The sequence below is a fragment of the Callorhinus ursinus genome, unplaced genomic scaffold (assembly GCF_003265705.2).
Source record: "Callorhinus ursinus isolate GAN/ISIS: 27379988/994484 unplaced genomic scaffold, GSC_fseal_2.0 scaffold70, whole genome shotgun sequence".
Taxonomy (NCBI): domain Eukaryota; kingdom Metazoa; phylum Chordata; class Mammalia; order Carnivora; family Otariidae; genus Callorhinus; species Callorhinus ursinus.
This window is the reverse complement of record NW_027397132.1, coordinates 107,720-126,996: the sequence shown is the minus strand read 5'-3', so window position 1 is coordinate 126,996 and position 19,277 is coordinate 107,720. Positions and strand designations below refer to the sequence as shown.

Sequence of the window (19,277 nt, the reverse complement as noted above, 5' to 3'; positions counted from 1 at the left end):
CCTTGGGTGGAATATCTCTGAAGCATGTGTTTTACACTTGTTTTCGGTCTTGCCGTGGGATTACACAGTCACTCACCTTGGCAGCTGCTCTATTAGCAGTCTTCCCTGCTCTGTCTCTTCTATACTCCCCTGCCAGTATTTCAACACTTCTCCCCACAAGTGAGTTGCTTGTGCTCAGAAAGTGTTGACTGTAGTCCTCAAGGAGCCTTAGGTTACATAGGTTGAACTGACCATATGACTCTTCCCTACAGCTCACCAATACAAGAAACCCATTCCTAAGCATCATCTTAGTTCTGCAATATAAACTGCTATTTGGACGCTCTTCTATAAATCCCCTCTGGTTTCTTCTTGGTTTTATTTTCTTGCTCCTACCAATTCCATGACTTCTCACCCAACCTATAAAAATAAAGATCTATTGAGAAAAAAGAAGTGGCACCTCAGAAAATTAAGGAATCTTGAGCCTTGCAGGAGGAAAATAGTAATAGACTGTATATTGTGTTCAAAAAGCAGTGATTTTGTACCGGTCAGCATGAATTGGCTAGAAGAACCTAAACAAAATTGACTTCTGACTGAGGGGAAAATAAGCCAATGAGAGATAAGTCCCACTTAAAACAACCTAGGGAGATGGGGACCTCTGAAAAGTGCTTCCCTCCACTGCTAAGTGGGAGCCATAAAGCTCCCTAATAAAGCAGTAAGTAAGTAAATAAATAAATAAATAAATAAGCCTGACAGGCTCAATCGGTGGAGCATGTGACTCTTGATCTCAGAGTTGCAAGTCTGAGCCCCATGTTCGGTATAGAGATTACTTAAAATCTTGAAAAAGAAATACATACATTTAAAAAATGGCACCTTGGTTTCCTGATGGCAGCTCTCCATTGCATGGATGAGAACTGATTTGGAAATCAGCGATCTGGTCTGGGGAGTCTGTTACAGGCATACACTCAGCTGTAGGAGAACTGGAGGCATGCCCTAAAGGCTATTCTTGGGCTGTGGCCAATAGCTGAACTAAGCTCTACAGTCTGGCAAGTGGGCCTTGGACAATTAAAAATAATCATCAAAGTGGGGAGCCCAATTATGATAAGCCCTCTGCCCACCAGAATAATCAGGGTGGATTCTGAAGATAACAGACGTTCTCGGTGAACCACTTGAAGTGGCAATGTGGATATGTGGGCATCCACGATGAGTGGCCACGGAGGCTCCCAAGCCATGTTGTGCCATAAGATCCCACAGTCCATTGGACACCTGCTGGGGCACCAATGGTTGCCAAAGACTGTTCAGAATCCTGCCAGGTTAGCACAATGGGAAATGGGCTCACCTGCTCAGCCTGGCCCACCCCACTGTGTGTGCCTAGAAGATGGCCCTGCCCCACGTCCCTTAACCTCAGATGCCTCACGACCCCCTGGTCCCTCACTCTCTGGTGGGGTTAGTGAGAGGGCCGTCTACACCCCAAAGCCTGAAGGCACCCAGCCCAGCCCTCTCACCGTCCCTCCTGCTGGTTTCAAGGAGGGTCCAAGGAGAAGACGTGCACTACTGTTCCATCACACCCAGGATCAAGGAAGTGAGCTCTGGAAGGCAAATAATTTAGTTTTGGTTTTTGAACATTTAAGGAAAGAAAATTAAGATGAGGTGAGGTGACAAGGCTAGAGTAGGACCCTCAGAATAGAATGTAATTTGGTACTCGCTTTGGGGGAAAGAAACCAGGAAAGTGTATTAGCTCACACACTGATCAAGGAATTCTACTTCTGGGAATCTCACCTTAGATTCTAAAGAACAATCCAGATCACAATGACATTCACTATAGCACTGCTTGCAACAATGAGGAGAAATGCCTGAAATGTCCAATAAAAGGAAAATGTCTCCATCATTATGTCCACTTGATGTAAAATGGTGCAGCCATTAAGCGTAAAGGTTATGAAAACCATGTAAAATCCTTAAGACATAATATTAAAAAGATGTAAAATATAAACACTATGATTTTCATTATATAAGTATGCAGAGAAAAAAATCAGAAGGAAATATGACAAAATGCCAGTAACGGGTGATCAGTGTGGGAGGATTATGGGTAATTTCTTTTCCTGTTATTTTCCCAAATATCAATAATGTCCTTATATTCCCTTGATTAAAAACAAAAACAAAGGGCGCCTGGTTGGCTCAGTTAGTTAAGTGACTGCCTTCGGCTCGGGTCATGATCCCAGGGTCCTGGGATCAAGCCCCACATCAGGCTCCCTATTCAGCGAGGAGCCTGCTTCTCCCTTTCCCTCTGCTGCTCCCCCTCCCTGTGCGCTCTGTCAAATAAAGAAATAAAATCTTAAAAAACAACCACAAAAAACACAAAAACAAAAAACCCCAAACAGGTTCAAAAAGAACTTAGATACAATACAGGCTCGTGTGTAGAAGTGGAAAGGTAAGGGACGCCTGGGTGGCTCAAGTTGGTTAACTGTCTGCCTTCGGCTCAGGTCATGATCTCAGGGTCCTGGGATTGAGTCCCGAGTCGGGCTCCCTGCTCAGCAGGGAATCTGCTTCTCCCTCTCCCTCTTCCCTCTGGTTGTGCTCTCTCTCGCAAATAAATAAATCTTTAAAAAAAGGGAGGGGGCAGCCTGGGTGGTTCACTCGGTTAAGCATCTGCCTTTGGCTCAGGTCATGATCCCAGGGTGCTGGGATGGAGTCCCACATTGGGCGGGGAGACTGCTTCTTCCTCTCCCTCTGCCTGCCGCTTCCCCTGCCTGTGCTCTCTCCCGCTCTCTCAAGTAAATAAAATCTTTAAAAAAGTGGAAAGATAAGATTGGCTTAGGCTTTGTGGCATGCCTCGTTTAATCCACCAGGGACAATAAAGCCAACCCCAGGGGCGCCTGGGTGGCTCAGATGGTTAAGCGTCTGCCTTCGGCTCAGGTCATGATCCCAGAGTTCTGGGATCGAGCCCCACATCGGGCTTCCTGCTCAGTGGGGAGCCTGCTTCTCCCTCTCTCCCTGCTCATGCTCTCTCTCTCTCTGTATCTCTGTGTCTCAAATGAATAAATAAAATCTTTAAAAAAAATAATAAAAATAAAGCCAACCCCATATCCTTCCCTCACCAGTCACATGGGTGGAAAGATGGCTCTGGGAAGTTAAAGAATGATCAAATTTGAAACCCTTTTAGAGCTGGTGTCTCTCATCATGATGCATGTGCACAAGCCGATGGCCCTCCACCATTACTACCACAGAGGTGCTCCAGCTGGGCAGAGGGGAGGCAGGGCGGGGAGAAGAGGCAAGGCATGGTGGGGTGGGAGCTCAGTGCTAACTGCAAGGAAGAAACTCACGTTACTGGACAAGCAGTCAGATCACCTGAGTTCCTTTTTTTTTTTTTTTAAGTAGGCTCCACACCCAGCATGGAGCACTGGGCTTGAACTCACAACCCCGAGATCAAAACCCGGGCTGAGATCAAGAGTCAGGTGCTTAACTGACTGAGCCACCCAGGTGCCCCTGCTCACCTAAGTTCTGAAGCGTCAACTGTGAGCCTTCATTTCTTCCTCTCTACCTGGGAATGATGTAAGTCCCTACTTACCTCATAGGGTTGCTAGAAGTCAAATGGAAAAATGTCTATGGGTGCATTTTATGAACAGAGTATTATGTCAGTGAATACTGGTAGCAAAACAAGCAAGAGCTGAAGGAGCTTCTGCCTTTCGTGACCTTTCGCGGAACACGCTCCAGAGCACTTCCTTATGTCCCATGAAGAAGCCTTGACAGAAAAAAAACGTGGTTTAGGCTATTTGATATTACAAATGCCTCCCTCTCTCCCCGCCAACACACAAAGCTTACTGAAAGGTTTAGGGAGGACTTTCACCAAAAACCAAAAGTTTTCAAATACAGTGCCCTTAATTTAACAAACTTTGAAAATAAAACAGTGACAGGAATAGGGGGGGTTGGGTTGGGCCTTTCTTTTGTTTTTCATTTTTTTTTTTTTTTTTTTTTTGAGTGGGGAGAGAGGAAGGGGGGGGGGGGGGGGGGGGGGGGGGGAGAGGGTCAGAGGGAGAAGCAGGCTCCTCGCTGAGCAGGGAGCCCAATGCGGGACTCGATCCTGGGACTCCAGGATCATGACCTGAGCAAAGAAAGAGAAACTCTGCAAAATTAATGTTTAAAAAAGTAAAAAATGTAGAATGCCTCTTGTATGCACCAAACTTTACACGGTGTTTTGGATTATTGTGTATTTGAAATCCTGTCCACCATCGAGGGAAAAAAAAAAAAAAAAAAAAAAAAAAAAGGAAAGGAAAGACAACTCTAAGTGACTAAAATATCTCTCAGGGAAGTAAGTGGAGTGGGTAAGGTTTGGGTTCGAAAGTGGAGGTAAGAAGAGACAAGGACAGCACTGTCACACGTCAGAAGACCCTTCCATGGGACCATCCTTGGGAAGGGCGCCCCATTTACGAATTCCTGCTTCACTTCGATGCTCTGAGTAGCTACTGAGACTCAAGTCAGACTGACTGTTTTGGGTGTGATGCCCATGGAAATACGATCCACAATTGACTGAAATACTCCAAATACCAAAGAATGTAGTTTCTGGACAATGGGAAAAAACCAACCAACCAACCAAAATAGCCAGACAGCAGCCATGTCAGAACAGGGGGACTTTATTTCTGTGGATCCTTTGGTGTCGGATAAGGTGTGGACTCTGTCTAAAGCTTTCCCCACATTCAAGACATTTATAAGGCTTTTCCCCAGTGTGGGTCCTCTGGTGTGTAATGAGGGTTGCGCTCTGACTGAAGCGTTTCCCACACACAGAACACCCATATGGCTTCTCGCCGGTGTGGACTCTCTGATGTTTAGAGAGGTCTGAGCACCGTTTGAAGCTCTTCTCACATTCTTCACACGTATAGGGTCTCTCCCCTTTATGTATCCTCTGGTGTCTGAAGCGGTTGGAAGTGCGGCAGGTTTCCCCACATTCGTTACACTTGAAGTGTTTCTCTCCCACGTGGATTCTCTGGTGCCGGTTGAGGTGGGAGCTCTGTCTGAAGCTATCCCCACATTTGGGGCAGGTGTAGGGCTTCTCGCCCGTGTGTGTCCTCTGGTGTTTAATCAGGGCGGCGCTCTGACTGAAGCTCTTCCCACATTCTTGGCATTCGTAGGGTTTCTCCCCCGTGTGGATTCGCTGGTGTTTAAAAAGGTCAGAACGCTGCTTGAAACTCTTTTCACAGTGGTCACATCTATAAGGCCTTTCTTCACGGAACTGCCGCCGGGTCTCAGAAAAACCCGCCCTGCGGGAATGTTCCTCACTGTCAACAGAGCTGTGAGGTTTCACCCTCTGACGTTTTACTGGGTCTCGACTCTGTTTACAACTGTCCCCCTGTTGGTTCCTGTTAACGGGCCTCTCCACTGTCTGGATGTGCTGATAAGGAACAAAGTTTGAACTCGGGGCAGTGTTCCCAAATTCATTATTTTTGGAGTCTCCCTCCTCCATGGGACCATTCTTGAGATCTGTGGTGCTGGAGAGTCCTTCCTCTTCAGGAGAATTTTCAAGTTTCAGCGGTGAGGGATTTCCTGACTGCTTTTCTACCCTGTTCTCGTGGGTATCACCACACCCAGAAAACGGGGGAGCCTTCCAGTGGGACCCTTCTTGTAGCTGCCCCTGCGGCTCTACTTCTTCTAAAACCTCTTGCTTTGGAATAAATTCTTTGTTCTCGGTTCTGGTTTCCAAACCTGAAACATTAAAAAGAAACATAGGGCGCCTGGGTGGCTCAGTTGGTTAAGCGACTGCCTTCGGCTCAGGTCATGATCCTGGAGTCCCGGGATCGAGTCCCGCATCGGGCTCCCTGCTCGGCAGGGAGTCTGCTTCTCCCTCTGACCCTCTTCCCTCTCGTGCTTTCTATCTGTCATTCTCTCTCTCTCAAATAAATAAAATCTTAAAAAAAAAAAAAAAAAGAAACATAAAATGGCTGACATTTCACCCCTTTGCAAGAGTGAAACACGCAAGTGCCTGCAGTAAAATAACCCCCCAAAATATTCTCCATGAACCACTCCCCAAGTTAAATTATTTGAATCAACCTGCCAGATGTGCTCGTATTTACCAGTATGAACCCCGTTTCTTTCTTTTTATGTTGTGCCTACACCCACAAACCCATCTCTTTTCCCCCTGCTCCACTCCACTGTTGTAGGAGGCACAATGTCATGACAGAGGCATATCTGGAAGGGGTGTCAAGAAGGGCAGGACAGGGGCGCCTGGGTGGCTCAGTTGGTTAAGCGTCTGCCTTCGGCTCTGGTCGTGTTCCCAGGGTCCTGGGATCGAGCCCCGCGTTGGGCTCCCTGCTCAGCGGGGAGCCTGCTTCTCCCTCTGCCTCTCCCCCTGCTTGTGCTCTTTCTGTCAAATGAATAAATCTTAAAAAAAAAAAGAAAGAAAGAAAGAAAGAAAGTAGGGCAGGACATCCTGTACCCCATGAATGAAGGATGGTTTAACAAGAGACATTCTAGTCACATGATGAGTTATCGTAACAGATACCACGTGCCTCCAATGTCTGGAGGCAGGGTCTGGGTGGGAGACAAATCTCAGACTGACTGAGAGTCTATAGAGGAGCAGTCAAGCCACCAGATTCCACCCCAATCCAGAATTTTTGCAGCTTACACTCCAGGGAGACTGAACTAGATAAGTTCTGGGTTGGGGATGTCAGGCACAGCTGAGAACAGGGGACAGGGACCATTTCCTATCAGGAGAATCAAGTGAAAATGGACACACAGTTGGGAGAAGCTCAGTGCACTGTTCCCTGCTCATGCCCCAAACTGTGAGCTCTGAAGCCAACATCCTCCAGGCAGAAAGGGAAGGGATTTTTATGGCAGGGATTTCATAGGTTTTATTCCCCATTATGTCCCCAACACCTAGAAGAGCACCTGGCTTATCGCTGACACTCAAAATATTTGTTGAATAAATCTCTCTGAGGTAAAACTTGCCAGCCCAGGCCTAACATATGGGAATTCCCAAATAAAACAGCACCTGAGAGCCAAAGCAATGCTGAGAAAGAATAAAGCTGGAGATATCACAACACCAGATTTCAAGATACGCTACAAATCTGTAGTAATCAAAATAGCATGGTACTGGCACAAAATCAGACACATACATCAATGGGACAGAATAGAGAGCCCAGCAATAAACCCACACTTGTGTGGTCAATTACTTGATGACAAACGAAGCATGAGTATACAATGGGGGAAAAGACAGTCTCTCTAATAAACCGTGCTGGGAAAACCGGACAGCTACATGTAAAAGAATGAAACTGGACCACTTTCTAACACCGTACACAAAAATAAACACAAAATGAATTAAAGACCTAAATGTGAGACCTGACACCATAAAAATGCGAGAAGAGAGCACAGGCAGTAATTTCTCTGAATTGGCTGTTTTCTACATATGTCTCCAGAGGCAAGGGAAACAAAAGCAAAAATAAGCAATTGGGATTATATCAGAATAAAAAGAGCTTTTGCAGAGGGCACCTAGCTCGCTCATTTGGTGGAGCATGTGACTCTTGATCTCAGGGTTATGGGTTTGAGCCCCAGGTTGCGTGTACAGATTACTTAAAAATAAAACCTTAAAAAAAAGAAATAAGAAGGGGCAGGGAAGAAGCTGATGCAATCAGTCCACAAGTTCCAACATCCAAATAAAAGAAATCCCAGAAAGAAAACAGGAAAAAAATGAGGTAAAAATAAACAGGTGGCTAAGTATATAAAAAAATACTAGAAAAATTTTCTCGCAACTCAAAGACATGGGTGTCTATGTTACAAGGAAAATGAATGAAAAAAAAAACCCCTCACACTAAGTCACTTCATTCTGAAACTTTATGCTAGCAGGAGTAAAGAGGAGATTCTAAAGGCTTCTATGCAGAACAAACAGACCACACACCAAGGATAAAATATCACAATGGCATCCAATTTCTTCTAGCAACATGGCAAGCTAGCCAGAATATTCAGTCTTCAAAATGTAAAATCATTCATTCATTTATTTGAGAGAGGGTGAGGGGAGTGTGCGCAGGGGTTGGGGCAGAGAGAAAATCCAAGCAGACTCCATGCTGAGCCCAGAGCCTGACGTGGGACTTGATCTCACGACCATGGGATCATGATCTGAACCGAAGTTGAGTCTGATGCTTAACCAACTGAGCCACCCATTAACCCTGTCGGCAAAATCATTTCTAATGGGGAATCCAGCCATACTATGATTCGGACGTGCGAGAGGAATAGAGACATTTTCAGACATGCAAACTTTCAAAAAATTAAGCTCCTGAGTATATGTTCTCTAGAAGATACTAGAAGATGTCCTCCATCAAACTGAGGTAGGTAAACCAAGGATGAAAATGGTCCAGGAAAGAGAAAAGGAATTCCAGGGTGACAGTGAAAGAAGGTTTTGGGGACAACAGTTGTGTAACAAGCCTGGAGAGAAGCCCATTCACAATGGAGCAGAAGAAGCTTCTGGAGGATTCCTCCAAGGGGAGTATGAAACCGATGGTGTATCTGATACATCTGAACATACAGTTTTACATTTCTAACAGGGAGCCTGTGCGTGAACTCATGTTCAATAGTTAGAAAAGCAAAACTAAAAGTTGTAAAATAAGACATATAATCATATAAGCTACGTGAGTGAATACAGGTAATATTTTCACAGCTGAAACACTGAAACATTACACATCAATATACAAAAGGACTGATTTAACTATAATGAGAGAATCACAGATGGCTAAATGTGTGTGTGTGTGTTGGGAGGCATAATTCCTGTCTTCTTCAGGAGACAGTCAAGGGATAATGCCTGAAATCGGGGAAAAAAATAGCCCAATAAGCATCCTATTTAGAACTATGAAAATAAATACTAGTGAAAAACAAATAAAAGATTTTAAAGTTGTTGTCTCTGCAAAGTTGGAATCAGGACTGAGAAGGGCCTGGTATTTTCCTAAGATTGGAAAAACACAAACCACCAAATAAAAGATTGAAAAATCTGAGCATAGCTGACCCTCAAACGAGTGTTTAAACTGTGCAGGCCCACTCATGTACGGGTTTTTTTGGTAAAGACAGTACAATACTGTAAGAGTATTTTCTCTTTATGATTTTCTTTAAGAAGGATTTTTTTTGTGCATGTTGAATGCATTTTTTTTTAAGATTTTTAATTTATTTTTTGACAGAGAGAGAGACGAGAGAGGAAACACAAGCAGGGGGAGTGAGAGAGGGAGAAGCAGGCTTCCCACTGAGCAAGGAGCCTGATGCGGGGCTCGATCTCAGGACCCTGGGATCATGACCTGAGCCGAAGGCAGACACTTAACCGACTGAGCCACCCAGGCGCCCCCCTTATGATTTTCTTAAGAACATTGTAGGTAATACATGTAACATACAAAATATGTGTTAATCGACTGTTTATGTTATCCATAAGGCTTCCAGTCAATGGTAGGCTATGAGTAATTAAGTTTTTGGGGAGTTAAAAGTTGTATGTGGAGTTTTGACTGGGGGGGAAGGGGCTGGTACCCCTAACCCCTGCATGTACGAGTCAACTGTATATTAAAATTTTTAAATTCTACATAACTAAAGATGTCATTGTGAAAAGAAAAGCCACTTATATAACCAGTAAAACGACAAAGAGTTAATAACAAAAATACAAAGAACTTCCACAAAACAATTAAAAAAATAACAGAGGGAAAGGAAGGGAGATAGGATATAAACAGGCAATTCACAGAATGTTCAAAACAAAAATCTGAAAAGATATTTAGCCCAGTAGGGATCAGGGAAATGCAAGTTAAAACAATAAGATACCATTCATTCATTAATCCACCTGGTATTTATTGAGCACCTACTGTGTGCCAAGCACTATTCCAAAGTCTTGGGATATATTAGAACCAAGCAGACAAAATCCCCCCCACTTTGTGGAGTTTACATTCTAGAAGAGGTGGTCAGACAATAAAATAAACATAACATAAATTATATAAGAAGTCAGAGGGTGACAAATGCTATGGACCAAGTCGAGGAAGTTAAGGGATCAGTCAGCAGTGTGGGAGAAGGAGACAGTAAAGGCAAACTGCAGGGCGCCTGGGTGGCTCAGTTGGTTAAGTGACTGCCTTCGGCTCAGGTCATGATCCTGGAGTCCCGGGATCGAGTCCCGCATCAGGCTTCCTGCTCGGCGGGGAGTCTGCTTCTCCCTCTGACCCTCTCCCCCTCTCATGTGCTCTCTCTCTCATTCTCTCTCCCTCAAATAAATAAAATCTTAAAAAAAAAACAAAAAAGGCAAACTGCAGTATTAAACATGATGGTCAGGTCAGGCCTCACTGAAGACTGAAATCTGAGCAAAGGCTTGAAACAAGTCAAGGAGTTTGCTTAGTGGAGATCTGGAGGAATATTATTCCAGGCAGAGGGATCAAATAGAGAAAGAACAGGAGGCAGGATGCCCACCATGTTCAAGGAGCAGCAAGGTCAGTGGGCTGAAGCACGGTGAGTGAGGGGCAGAGTAGGAGAGGAGTGGGCAGGGTGACGGGGCCTTGTCACATTAGGCTTTTACTCTGCGTGAAACAGAGAACCAATGCAGGTTCTGAGCGTATGTGTGATGTAATGTAATATTTCAAAAGGAACACGTGAGCTACTGTGTTACGACATCACGCCATCAGCTGAACAGTAAATGTTGACAAGGATGCAGAGAAAGAATTCTCACATATTGCTGGTAGGAGCCCAAACTGGTTACAGTCCTGAACAGCAAGATGGGCAAACATGTCTAAGTCTATTCTCTTTAGGAGTTCCTATAAATGAACACAGAATGATTCAAGAATGTTTGATGTGATGCTATTTGTAACGGTGAAAACCTAAAAGCTTTGATGTCCACTGATAGGACAGTGGATAAATGAATTCTGGACTATTCATACAGTGAAATAGACAAGTGTTAAAATGAATAAACGAGAGCTACATGTGTCGACATGGATAAATCTCAAAAATGTAACGCTGGAAAAAAAAAGGCAAGGTGCAAAAGAATCATACAGGAATATATTAAAATAGTGAAATATTAAAATTTGATAAACCCGGGTGGTAGATACACAGGTGCCCATTATATTTCTTCTATTTTTCTGTATCTATTTTATTCAAAATGAACCAAAATAAAAAGCTGAATCTATCATCTAACAATATAGAGCAGCAAGGTCCTGTTGGCTCACAAAAGAGACACTAACGGATCTCAACCTGGGTGTGTGACTGGCCCTCCACAAATCACACACAGCTTGAAACAAAGTCAGCACTTACTCAGCGAGACCAGCGAGACCGTGTTTCTACGGTCCTTCAGTGCGCTCTCCGGGCAGAAGTCCCTCTGAGCTGGGTCCAGACGGTCCCACTCCTCCCAGGTTAGAGACACAGCCATATTCTCAACCGTCACCAACTCCTGAAACAACATGAGACCTCTACTCAGTGCCTGCTGTCCCAGGACAGCATACGTGACCACTCATCTCAGGATGAGGCCAGACTCCAGAGGAATCTGCAAACATTGAGCAGAAAGCCCTGGGAATCAAGTTAACAACTATGGCTACTGAGTCTTTTCCAGTGAGTCTTGTACTGACTGGAGTTTCAAAGGAACAAAGACAGAGACTGAAATTCTCTTGCAATCCTGAAAAGCTTTTCTGTGGACCGTCCACACTAATGTGGGGAAAGAGCAAAATCTTTGAGTTGTATCACTGTGATTTATCAAATAGGAAATCTGATCTAGATTAAAAATATACAGGTAAGCAGGAAGTCCCAAATTGCAGGGCTGGCTCTGAGACTCGGTTACCTCATGTGTGAAACGCATACAAATAATTTAAGAAGATGAAGGTAGCTCACTGACAGCAGGTGTTCAGTAAAATTTACTTTCCCTTCCCTTGACCATTGCATAATAAGATAATTATCCAGAAAGATGATCTTTTGAGGTAGCTTATTTAAATGTAAGTTGGCCATTCACAGAAGGTAAAGCCATAGTTCTTAGAAAGGGAAGGTTCTAACACTAGTGTGGAGAGATGTCAGTCTAGGTTTCAGTGATGGGTCACAAATGGACTCCAAGGATCTCTCACTAAAAGATAGGAAAGGGAAATATATTTTTAAATTTTCTATATGTTATGTTTTGACATCTTAAAAAAAAAATCTTTCTGGCTAGGGAGACTGCCCTTCCCACAGCTAGTCAATTCTTAGAGAGAGCAAAAGGCTTAGCCAAGACTATTTAATCTCAAGCCATACCTCCTCTACCTGGCCTGTATACTATATCTTCTTCATTCTAGGATCAGGTATCAAACCAACTAGGGACCAACCCTATAGGTTAGAGCCTGCTGAAATTATTCAAACCAACCAATCCTAGACTGTTCCCCCTACGCTGCCTTGTCTTTCCCTGGGAAACCTCAGTACAGGCTCTGGCCTAAACTTTCCCCTTTGCTCCAGTTTTCTGCCTCCTGACCACCCCAGGTGTCCTTCCTAGGAAGCTCTGAGGGTCATGATGTGCCTCCTCTTTCTAAGATCTGAGTATAATAAAATTTGTTTTTTCCTGAGCCTTGCCTCCGCTTCCTTGTAAAGGAAAATCACATTCCTGTGTGTCTCTTCTACTTTCAATACTCTGAATATTTTCACTACAATACTTCACTTCTGACACCAGATGTAGGGGTTTTCACATATCGGGCAATTCTGTAATACCAGCTGGGTGTCCTAAAGTTTAACTCAATTCTGATACTATCTACCTGGATATAGAGTCAGATCCCACAGGTTAAGGGCCCGGTCCCACAAGACTATCCTCCCCTCCCAACTTTGGAAGCCAACCACAAGTAGTAGGTCTCCAGGTTACCCACAATTCTTGTCTGACTTGGCCACAAATCAGAGGTTCCCATCACCTCCCCTTCCCAATTCGACTCTTTGCCTGAAGAGCTCACAGCACATAGGGAAACACTTAGATTCGCCAGTTTATTACAAAAAGATATGATAAAGGATACAGATGAACAGCCAAATGAAGAAATGCATAGTGAGGTCTGAGCGGTCAGGAGCACATGAGCTTCTGTCCCCAAAGAGTTGCGGTTTTTCACCCTCTGGGTACAAGGATGTGTTCACCAGTTGGAAGCTCTCTGAATCTCACACTATTGGGATTTTTATGGAGGCTTCACCACATAGGCATGATCAGTAAACTCCATTATAGCCCCTCTCGCCTCTCCGGAATACCGTTACCAACTGTAGGAGGACGGGGGTCGCTAAACTTCTAAAACGTAAAACAAAGTGGTAGAGAATTGCTGCTCTAGCCTAAGTCGTTAACGACATGAAGCCACGTTCCACCCGTCACCTTTCTTCCCCAAATAATCTAGTTAAACAGGGTGTCCTGCGATGGGTAAACAATGCTCCCACGTTGGTTTTGTGCTCAGAGGTCTATAACTCAAGGATCATTTCCTGGATAGATTTACTTGTCACTGTTTCCAACGAAAAGAAAGTTTCACGCACATCCCGAAGTTAGGACAAAATGTAGTAAGGAAAGAAGGCCTGAAACTCACAGCAGCCCGTACACCTCTATTCCCTACACCCCCGCCACCAGAATACTTTCACTCCTCACCTGGGGTGGGGCCCCATCAAGCGCTCTCTGAAAAGCGCGCACCGCGGCCGCAGCCTTCTCCCCGCTCTGCGGGCAGTGCCTCCGCACCCAGGCCTGGAGTTCTTGGGGCAGGATGCTCAGGAACTGCTCCAGCACCAGCAGCTCCAGGATCTGCTCCTTCGAGTGCATCTCGGGTCTCAGCCACCGGCGACAAAGTTCCCTGAGCCGGCTTAGCGCCTCTTCAGGTCCAGCCACCTCCTGGTAACGGAACCGCCTAAAATGCTGTCGCGACTTTTCCGGATCCTGACAGTCCCCAGGCGCGTCGGGCTCCTGACCTCCGGGTGAGTCTTCCTCCACTTTGACTATCAAAAGTCCATCACGCAGAGACGGCGCGGCGACCCTGGACCTCGCAGCTGCCATCCAGGCTCCTGCCTCAGCGTCAGTGACTTGACTCGCGGTCAAGCTCGAACTCATCTTCCTCTGGCGCCTGCAGACTTTCCCGGAGTTCTGCCTTCAGGGGACAAGACACCAAACCCTGCAAAAAGCCGCGGAACTCATCAGACTTCCCCAGAGCAGCGGCTCCCGACCATCCCGTCCCCAGCAGGGCCCTACCCTACCCGACCCCTCCGATACTCCTCCCACCCGCACGTATTGCCCCCACAACCCGCTACGCCCGGTGACAAAAAGTACTAAAAAATCAGGCCGGAAGTGCGTGACCGACTCCCTGCGGTGCCCTCCCCTCCCGGGCACTTCCGGGGCCTCTCTAGGCGCCCTGGAGGAGTGAGGTCCATCTCGGTGGTTTGCCGTCCCGTCACTTCCAGAGATACTGTGTGTGTACCCTCCTGGAGGCGCTTACGGTCGTTGAGCGCGACAGAACTAAATGATACTCTTATTTTACAACTTGAATGTCATTTTTAAACACATTGTCCGTGAGTAAAGTTTTGTAAATTTTGTTGCAGGAAAAGATAAAACTCCCAACTGTACAGTGAATGGTAAACAATCATCCATCCATATGGTATTTATTTATACAAGAAAGCTTTGTAGAGTAACTGCTACACTCCCAGGCATCCTGCTTGACACTACGGCTACAAAACTGAGTAAACATAGTCTCTATCCTCAGTCTCCTAAGAGAGTCAGACACTTAGATCGTTACAGGACACGGTGGTAAATGCAACACTTTGGCATGTATGAACAGTACATTTGTACGACCAGGGGTGGAAATAATCAGTCATGGCTGATGGCGAGGGTACGGTGAAAGACTTCACCTAGGAGATTAAAGCTTAAAATGTCCATGTGGGCTGAAGACATATTTTATTTTATTTATTTTTTAAAGATTTTATTTATGTAATTTGACAGGCAGCGAGCGAGAGAGGGAATACAAGCAGGGGGAGCAGGAGAGGGAAAAGCAGGCTCCTGGCTGAGCAGGGAGCTTGACGCTGGGCTCAATCCCAGAACCCTGGGATCAAGACCTGATCTGAAGGCAGAGGCTTAACGGACTGAGCCACCCAGGCACCTCAGAATCTGTATTTTTAAAATATCCCCAGGTGATTTGTATACACATGAATTGAGAAGCAGTGATCAGATGAACATTTCTGACCAGTACAAAATTTAAATAGTGTGTGTAAATAGATTACCTTTGTCCTTATCGGGACACATAAATATTTTGTGTGACAATGTGAAGCAGAGTTGTATTTCAGGGGAAACTGTGGAAGGAATGGAGATCCACCGCAGGTATCTTGCCTCCAAGCATTTGAACTAAACTTTAATTCAGTTTGCAACAGGAAATTTGGTCATTTTTAAACTTTATTTAAAAATATGTTATGATGATATGATTTTGACTCCAGGACTCTATTATGTGACTGCAGCTCATTATAGTGTGTTTGAAAATATAAAAACCGAAGACTTATTTAAGTATCGTGGAAAGAGCTTAACCTTTGGATCCCATGTAGTCAGAAAAGTCAGAAGCAGAAAACAATCTAGCTATTTAATAGAGAAAGATTTTTCTAGCGGTTTTTTTCTTGCTTCAAGAAACAATATATAATAAAAATACAATAGTCATGTTTTACATGTTTCATATCCATTTATACTTTAACAACGTTCAGAAGACAAATCATGCAATTGAAATGAAAAAATACTGTGCATTGGTTTAACATTTACATGAAATCATCTGCATTATTTATTTAACAAGTGAAGAATTATCCAAATTATATGTTGTAGGTAAATTCATTTTAAAAATTTATCTATTTAAATGAGTACAATTAATATCCTGATTTATGAATGCCAAGTCCCAAGCAAGGTCAGAATTCCATAAGACATCTCTATGGACTAAAGTTTAAATTACAAGCTAATGATTTATCCAAAAGTTGTGCAAAAGCACAGGGAGTCAACCCCTACTTTATGCTTTAGCAGGTAAGTGGCTGTACTAGTCTGGGATCTGTTTTGGTTAGACATTAACAGGCCATGAAAGAGGCAAAGGCAGATTTTTCAGGATTTATCTTTATGACAAATCCACCTCTAGAAAAACAACTTCATTATTCTCAAGGCTCAGGTTTGTCATTCTAGAAATTTGGAGCAATATATAAATAATTTAATGACATAACTGGTCCCACATTTATTTTTTTTTAAAGATTTTATTTATTTATTTGAGAGAGAGAGAGAGTGAGAGACAGAGAGCACGAGAGGGAAGAGGGTCAGAGGGAGAAGCAGACTCCCTGCTGAGCAGGGAGCCCGATGTGGGACTCGATCCCGGGACTCCAGGGTCATGACCTGAGCCGAAGGCAGTCGCTTAACCAACTGAGCCACCCAAGCGCCCCTGGTCCCACTTTATATCTGATCTCTCCAAATGGTCTGAAAGTCCCTGGAAGGTAGAAACTTTGTATGAGTCTACTTATTCATCTCTGTGGGAATGTTATCACAATCCAGCAGGAAGTCAAAAGTTCTTTCCCCAGTATTGCAGGATGAGGCTTCCAGTAGGGCCACGTGGCCAAGGATGGGCAAAGGAATTAAGGACAGAATGCAAATTCCTAAGTACAGGCAAACCTAGCTTCAGAAAATATCCATTTATATAACTAATTATGGAATCTGGAAGTGAATAGCAAGTACTGTGAGGGCAATACAAGCATATCTCATCCCCTCCCATCAAGGTGGTCTGCTCACCAGCTGATTACCAGTCAGGTTCTACCAGCTCCTGCCTCTGGGTCGTGTGACTATGGGCTCTAATCATGACATACTGTCTCACCTTCAAAAAAAGAATTGGGAAAATAATTTAAAAATAGGGCAAGGATAAATGGGGCCAGGGATAAAATGAGATTACAAGTTGCCTACTGTAAACTCCTGTGTACTGGCAAAAGATAGCTCACAATTTGGCTCCGAAAAGCCTCAGCTGCCAATGCAAGAGGAAAACAAGATCAGTTACATGATATGCAGCGTGCCTTGGGTAAAAGCAAACTATTAATAGTAGCTTAGGAGAAATCCAGCTATTCTTGATACCAAGTGGGAAGAGAAATTTCCCATGACTGCCCAGGAAAAGGACACTGTGTGACATAGTGGACAGTGTCTTAAGATCTCTGTAATAGATAAAATTAATGGATTTTAATGCCCTTTCAATGTTAGCTGATGACAAGTACTAAAGCACAATTCAAAAGAGCTAATTCTGTGAAGGAAGAAAAAGAGTGTGGTTTAAGATTCAGCTCTCTGAAGGTCTGGTTTAATATAAAGACAAAATTCAAAGTGCAGCTCTTTCCAGACCTTTTACCCTGCCATGCAGGCCGATGGTTATGTGAAAAGTCCATTTCCAGTACTAACTGGATCATCACCCTTTTCTCTCCTCTTGATAGTATCTTATTGCGGTATATTGCAAAAATGGCCAAGAAAGTAAAACAAAAAGAATAGAAATACACTTTGCAGTTCCTCCCTGAGGGACTGGAGTCTATTTCCGTTGAATAGAAGTGGAGTCTATTTCCCCACCCTTTGAATTTGGGCTGGTCTTGTGGCGTGATCTGACCAACAGAATGCGGCAGAAGTGACACTGTCTGAGTTTCAAGCCTCAGGATCAAGAACCTTTGCAACTTCTGGTCTCTTGCTTTTGTTGTAACCTGCCACCACCAAGTGAACAAGTCTGAGCTAGGCTGCCAGGTGATGGAAAACGTGTGGCCCACATGCCTCCTAGCACTCCAACTGACAATCAGCCAATCCCCAGAAGGAGAAGTGCTTATCTCACCCACAGCTGACCACAGACAAAAGGAGCCCAGCAGAAAAGTCACCCAGCTATGCGTGGACCAAATCACCAGCCCACAGAGTCATAAGCAAAATAAGTGGTTGCTTTTTTAGGTCACTAAGTTTGATGTGGTTTATTTATGCAACAAAAACTAACAGACATACTTTTAAAAACCAGAGTAACTCAAGTCACATTTTTTTAAATGTTCTTAATTCTTTTTTTTTTTTAAGATTTTATTTATTTATTTGACAGAGAGATAGGCACAGTGAGAGAGGGAACACAAGCAGGGAGAGTGGGAGAGGGAGAAGCAGGCTTCCAGCTGAGCAGGAAGCCCGATGAGGGGCTTGATTCCAGGACCCTGGGACCATGACCTGAGCCGAAGGCAGATGCTTAACAACTGAGCCACCCAGGCGCCCCTCAATTCACAATTTTAACAAAAAAGATAAAATACTTAGGAATGAACGTAACAAGCTATGTGCAAAATATATGAAGAAAACTAAAACACTCCTGAAGGATCCAAAATTAGGCTTTCTTCCCCCACGAATGGAAAAACATACCATGTTCTTGGCTAGGAAAATCAACTTTATAAGAATGTCAATTCTAAGTGAATATAAATTAAAAATGATCCCAATAGAGACTTCTCTCTGGAACTAGAGAAACTGAATCTAAAGTTAAATTTGGAAAAGAACTAAAGAAGCAAAAATACCTCGAAGAAGAAACAGAACTGGGGACATTTGCCCTAAGAGGTATTAACACCAAGGGCGCCTGGGTGGCTGAATCGGTTAAGCATCTGCCTTGGCTCAGGTCATGATCCCAGGGTCCTGGGATCTAGTCCCGCATCTGGCTCCTTGCTCAGTGGGGAGCCTGCTTCTCCCTCTGCCCCTGCCTGCCGCTCCCCCTAATTGTGCTCTCTCTCTCTGTGTCAAATAAAATCTTTAAAAAAGAGAGATATTAAAACCAACGACTGATCCTCAATAAATGAAAACATCATATTATCACAGGGATAGAACATTGCACCAGAATAGAAAATGTAGAAATCGACCACAAAACACGAGGATTTAGTGTATGATAAAGGCAGCATCACAAATCAATGGGAGGTAAAGACACTTTGTCATAAATGATGAGACAACTGGGTAGCGATTTGGAAAAAGACAGAGTTAGAGCTATACTTCACACCATACACCAAGATAATTTTGAACGGACCAAAGGCTCAGTGTTTAAAAGTGAGTATACGCAAAGTAAATGTAAAAAGTGAAACCACAGCCGACATACCGCAGTGTCAATTTAGGCGTTTGTAAACACATACACAAACGAGAGGTTATTAAGAAGGGCATCCCTTTGGCTAGAGAAGCCCTGCATAGACGAGTCCTCTACTTCGCAGGAATGCGTTGCTCCCAACTCCACTCTCCCCAGCCTGGAGAGCAACCCACTCCGCCACCATCCGCCTGCCCGGCGGAGGCGCTCGAAGAAACGCCTCCTTACCCTCCCGCATTCTGATAGGCTCTCGAGACCGAGGCCGCAAAGAGACCCGTGGCCCTATTGGCTAGCGGGCGTGGCCTGCGC

General features: G+C 44.3%; 1 protein-coding gene across 1 annotated transcript; it reads right to left on the bottom strand.

Moving 5' to 3' along the window:
- Positions 1 to 4,586: 4,586 nt before the first annotated feature.
- Positions 4,587 to 14,169, bottom strand: ZNF394 (zinc finger protein 394). The gene is made up of 3 exons (XM_025863757.2): positions 13,520 to 14,169; positions 11,215 to 11,350; positions 4,587 to 5,670 (listed from the first exon to the last, which is right to left on the bottom strand). Exons 1-3 carry the CDS (start codon positions 13,970 to 13,972, stop codon positions 4,589 to 4,591), a joined length of 1,671 nt encoding a protein of 556 aa, XP_025719542.2. The 5' UTR covers positions 13,973 to 14,169; the 3' UTR covers positions 4,587 to 4,588.
- Positions 14,170 to 19,277: the final 5,108 nt, after the last annotated feature.

Excerpts from the sequence above, each read along its gene's own strand:
- ZNF394 (XM_025863757.2), bottom strand. The coding sequence starts at position 13,972 with ATGAGTTCGAGCTTGACCGCGAGTCAAGTCACTGACGCTGAGGCAGGA. Across the intron at positions 11,351-13,519 it reads TTGATGGGGCCCCACCCCAG|GAGTTGGTGACGGTTGAGAA; the intron begins GTGAGGAGTGAA and ends ATGTTGTTTCAG. Across the intron at positions 5,671-11,214 it reads GGTCTCGCTGGTCTCGCTGA|GTTTGGAAACCAGAACCGAG; the intron begins GTAAGTGCTGAC and ends TTAATGTTTCAG.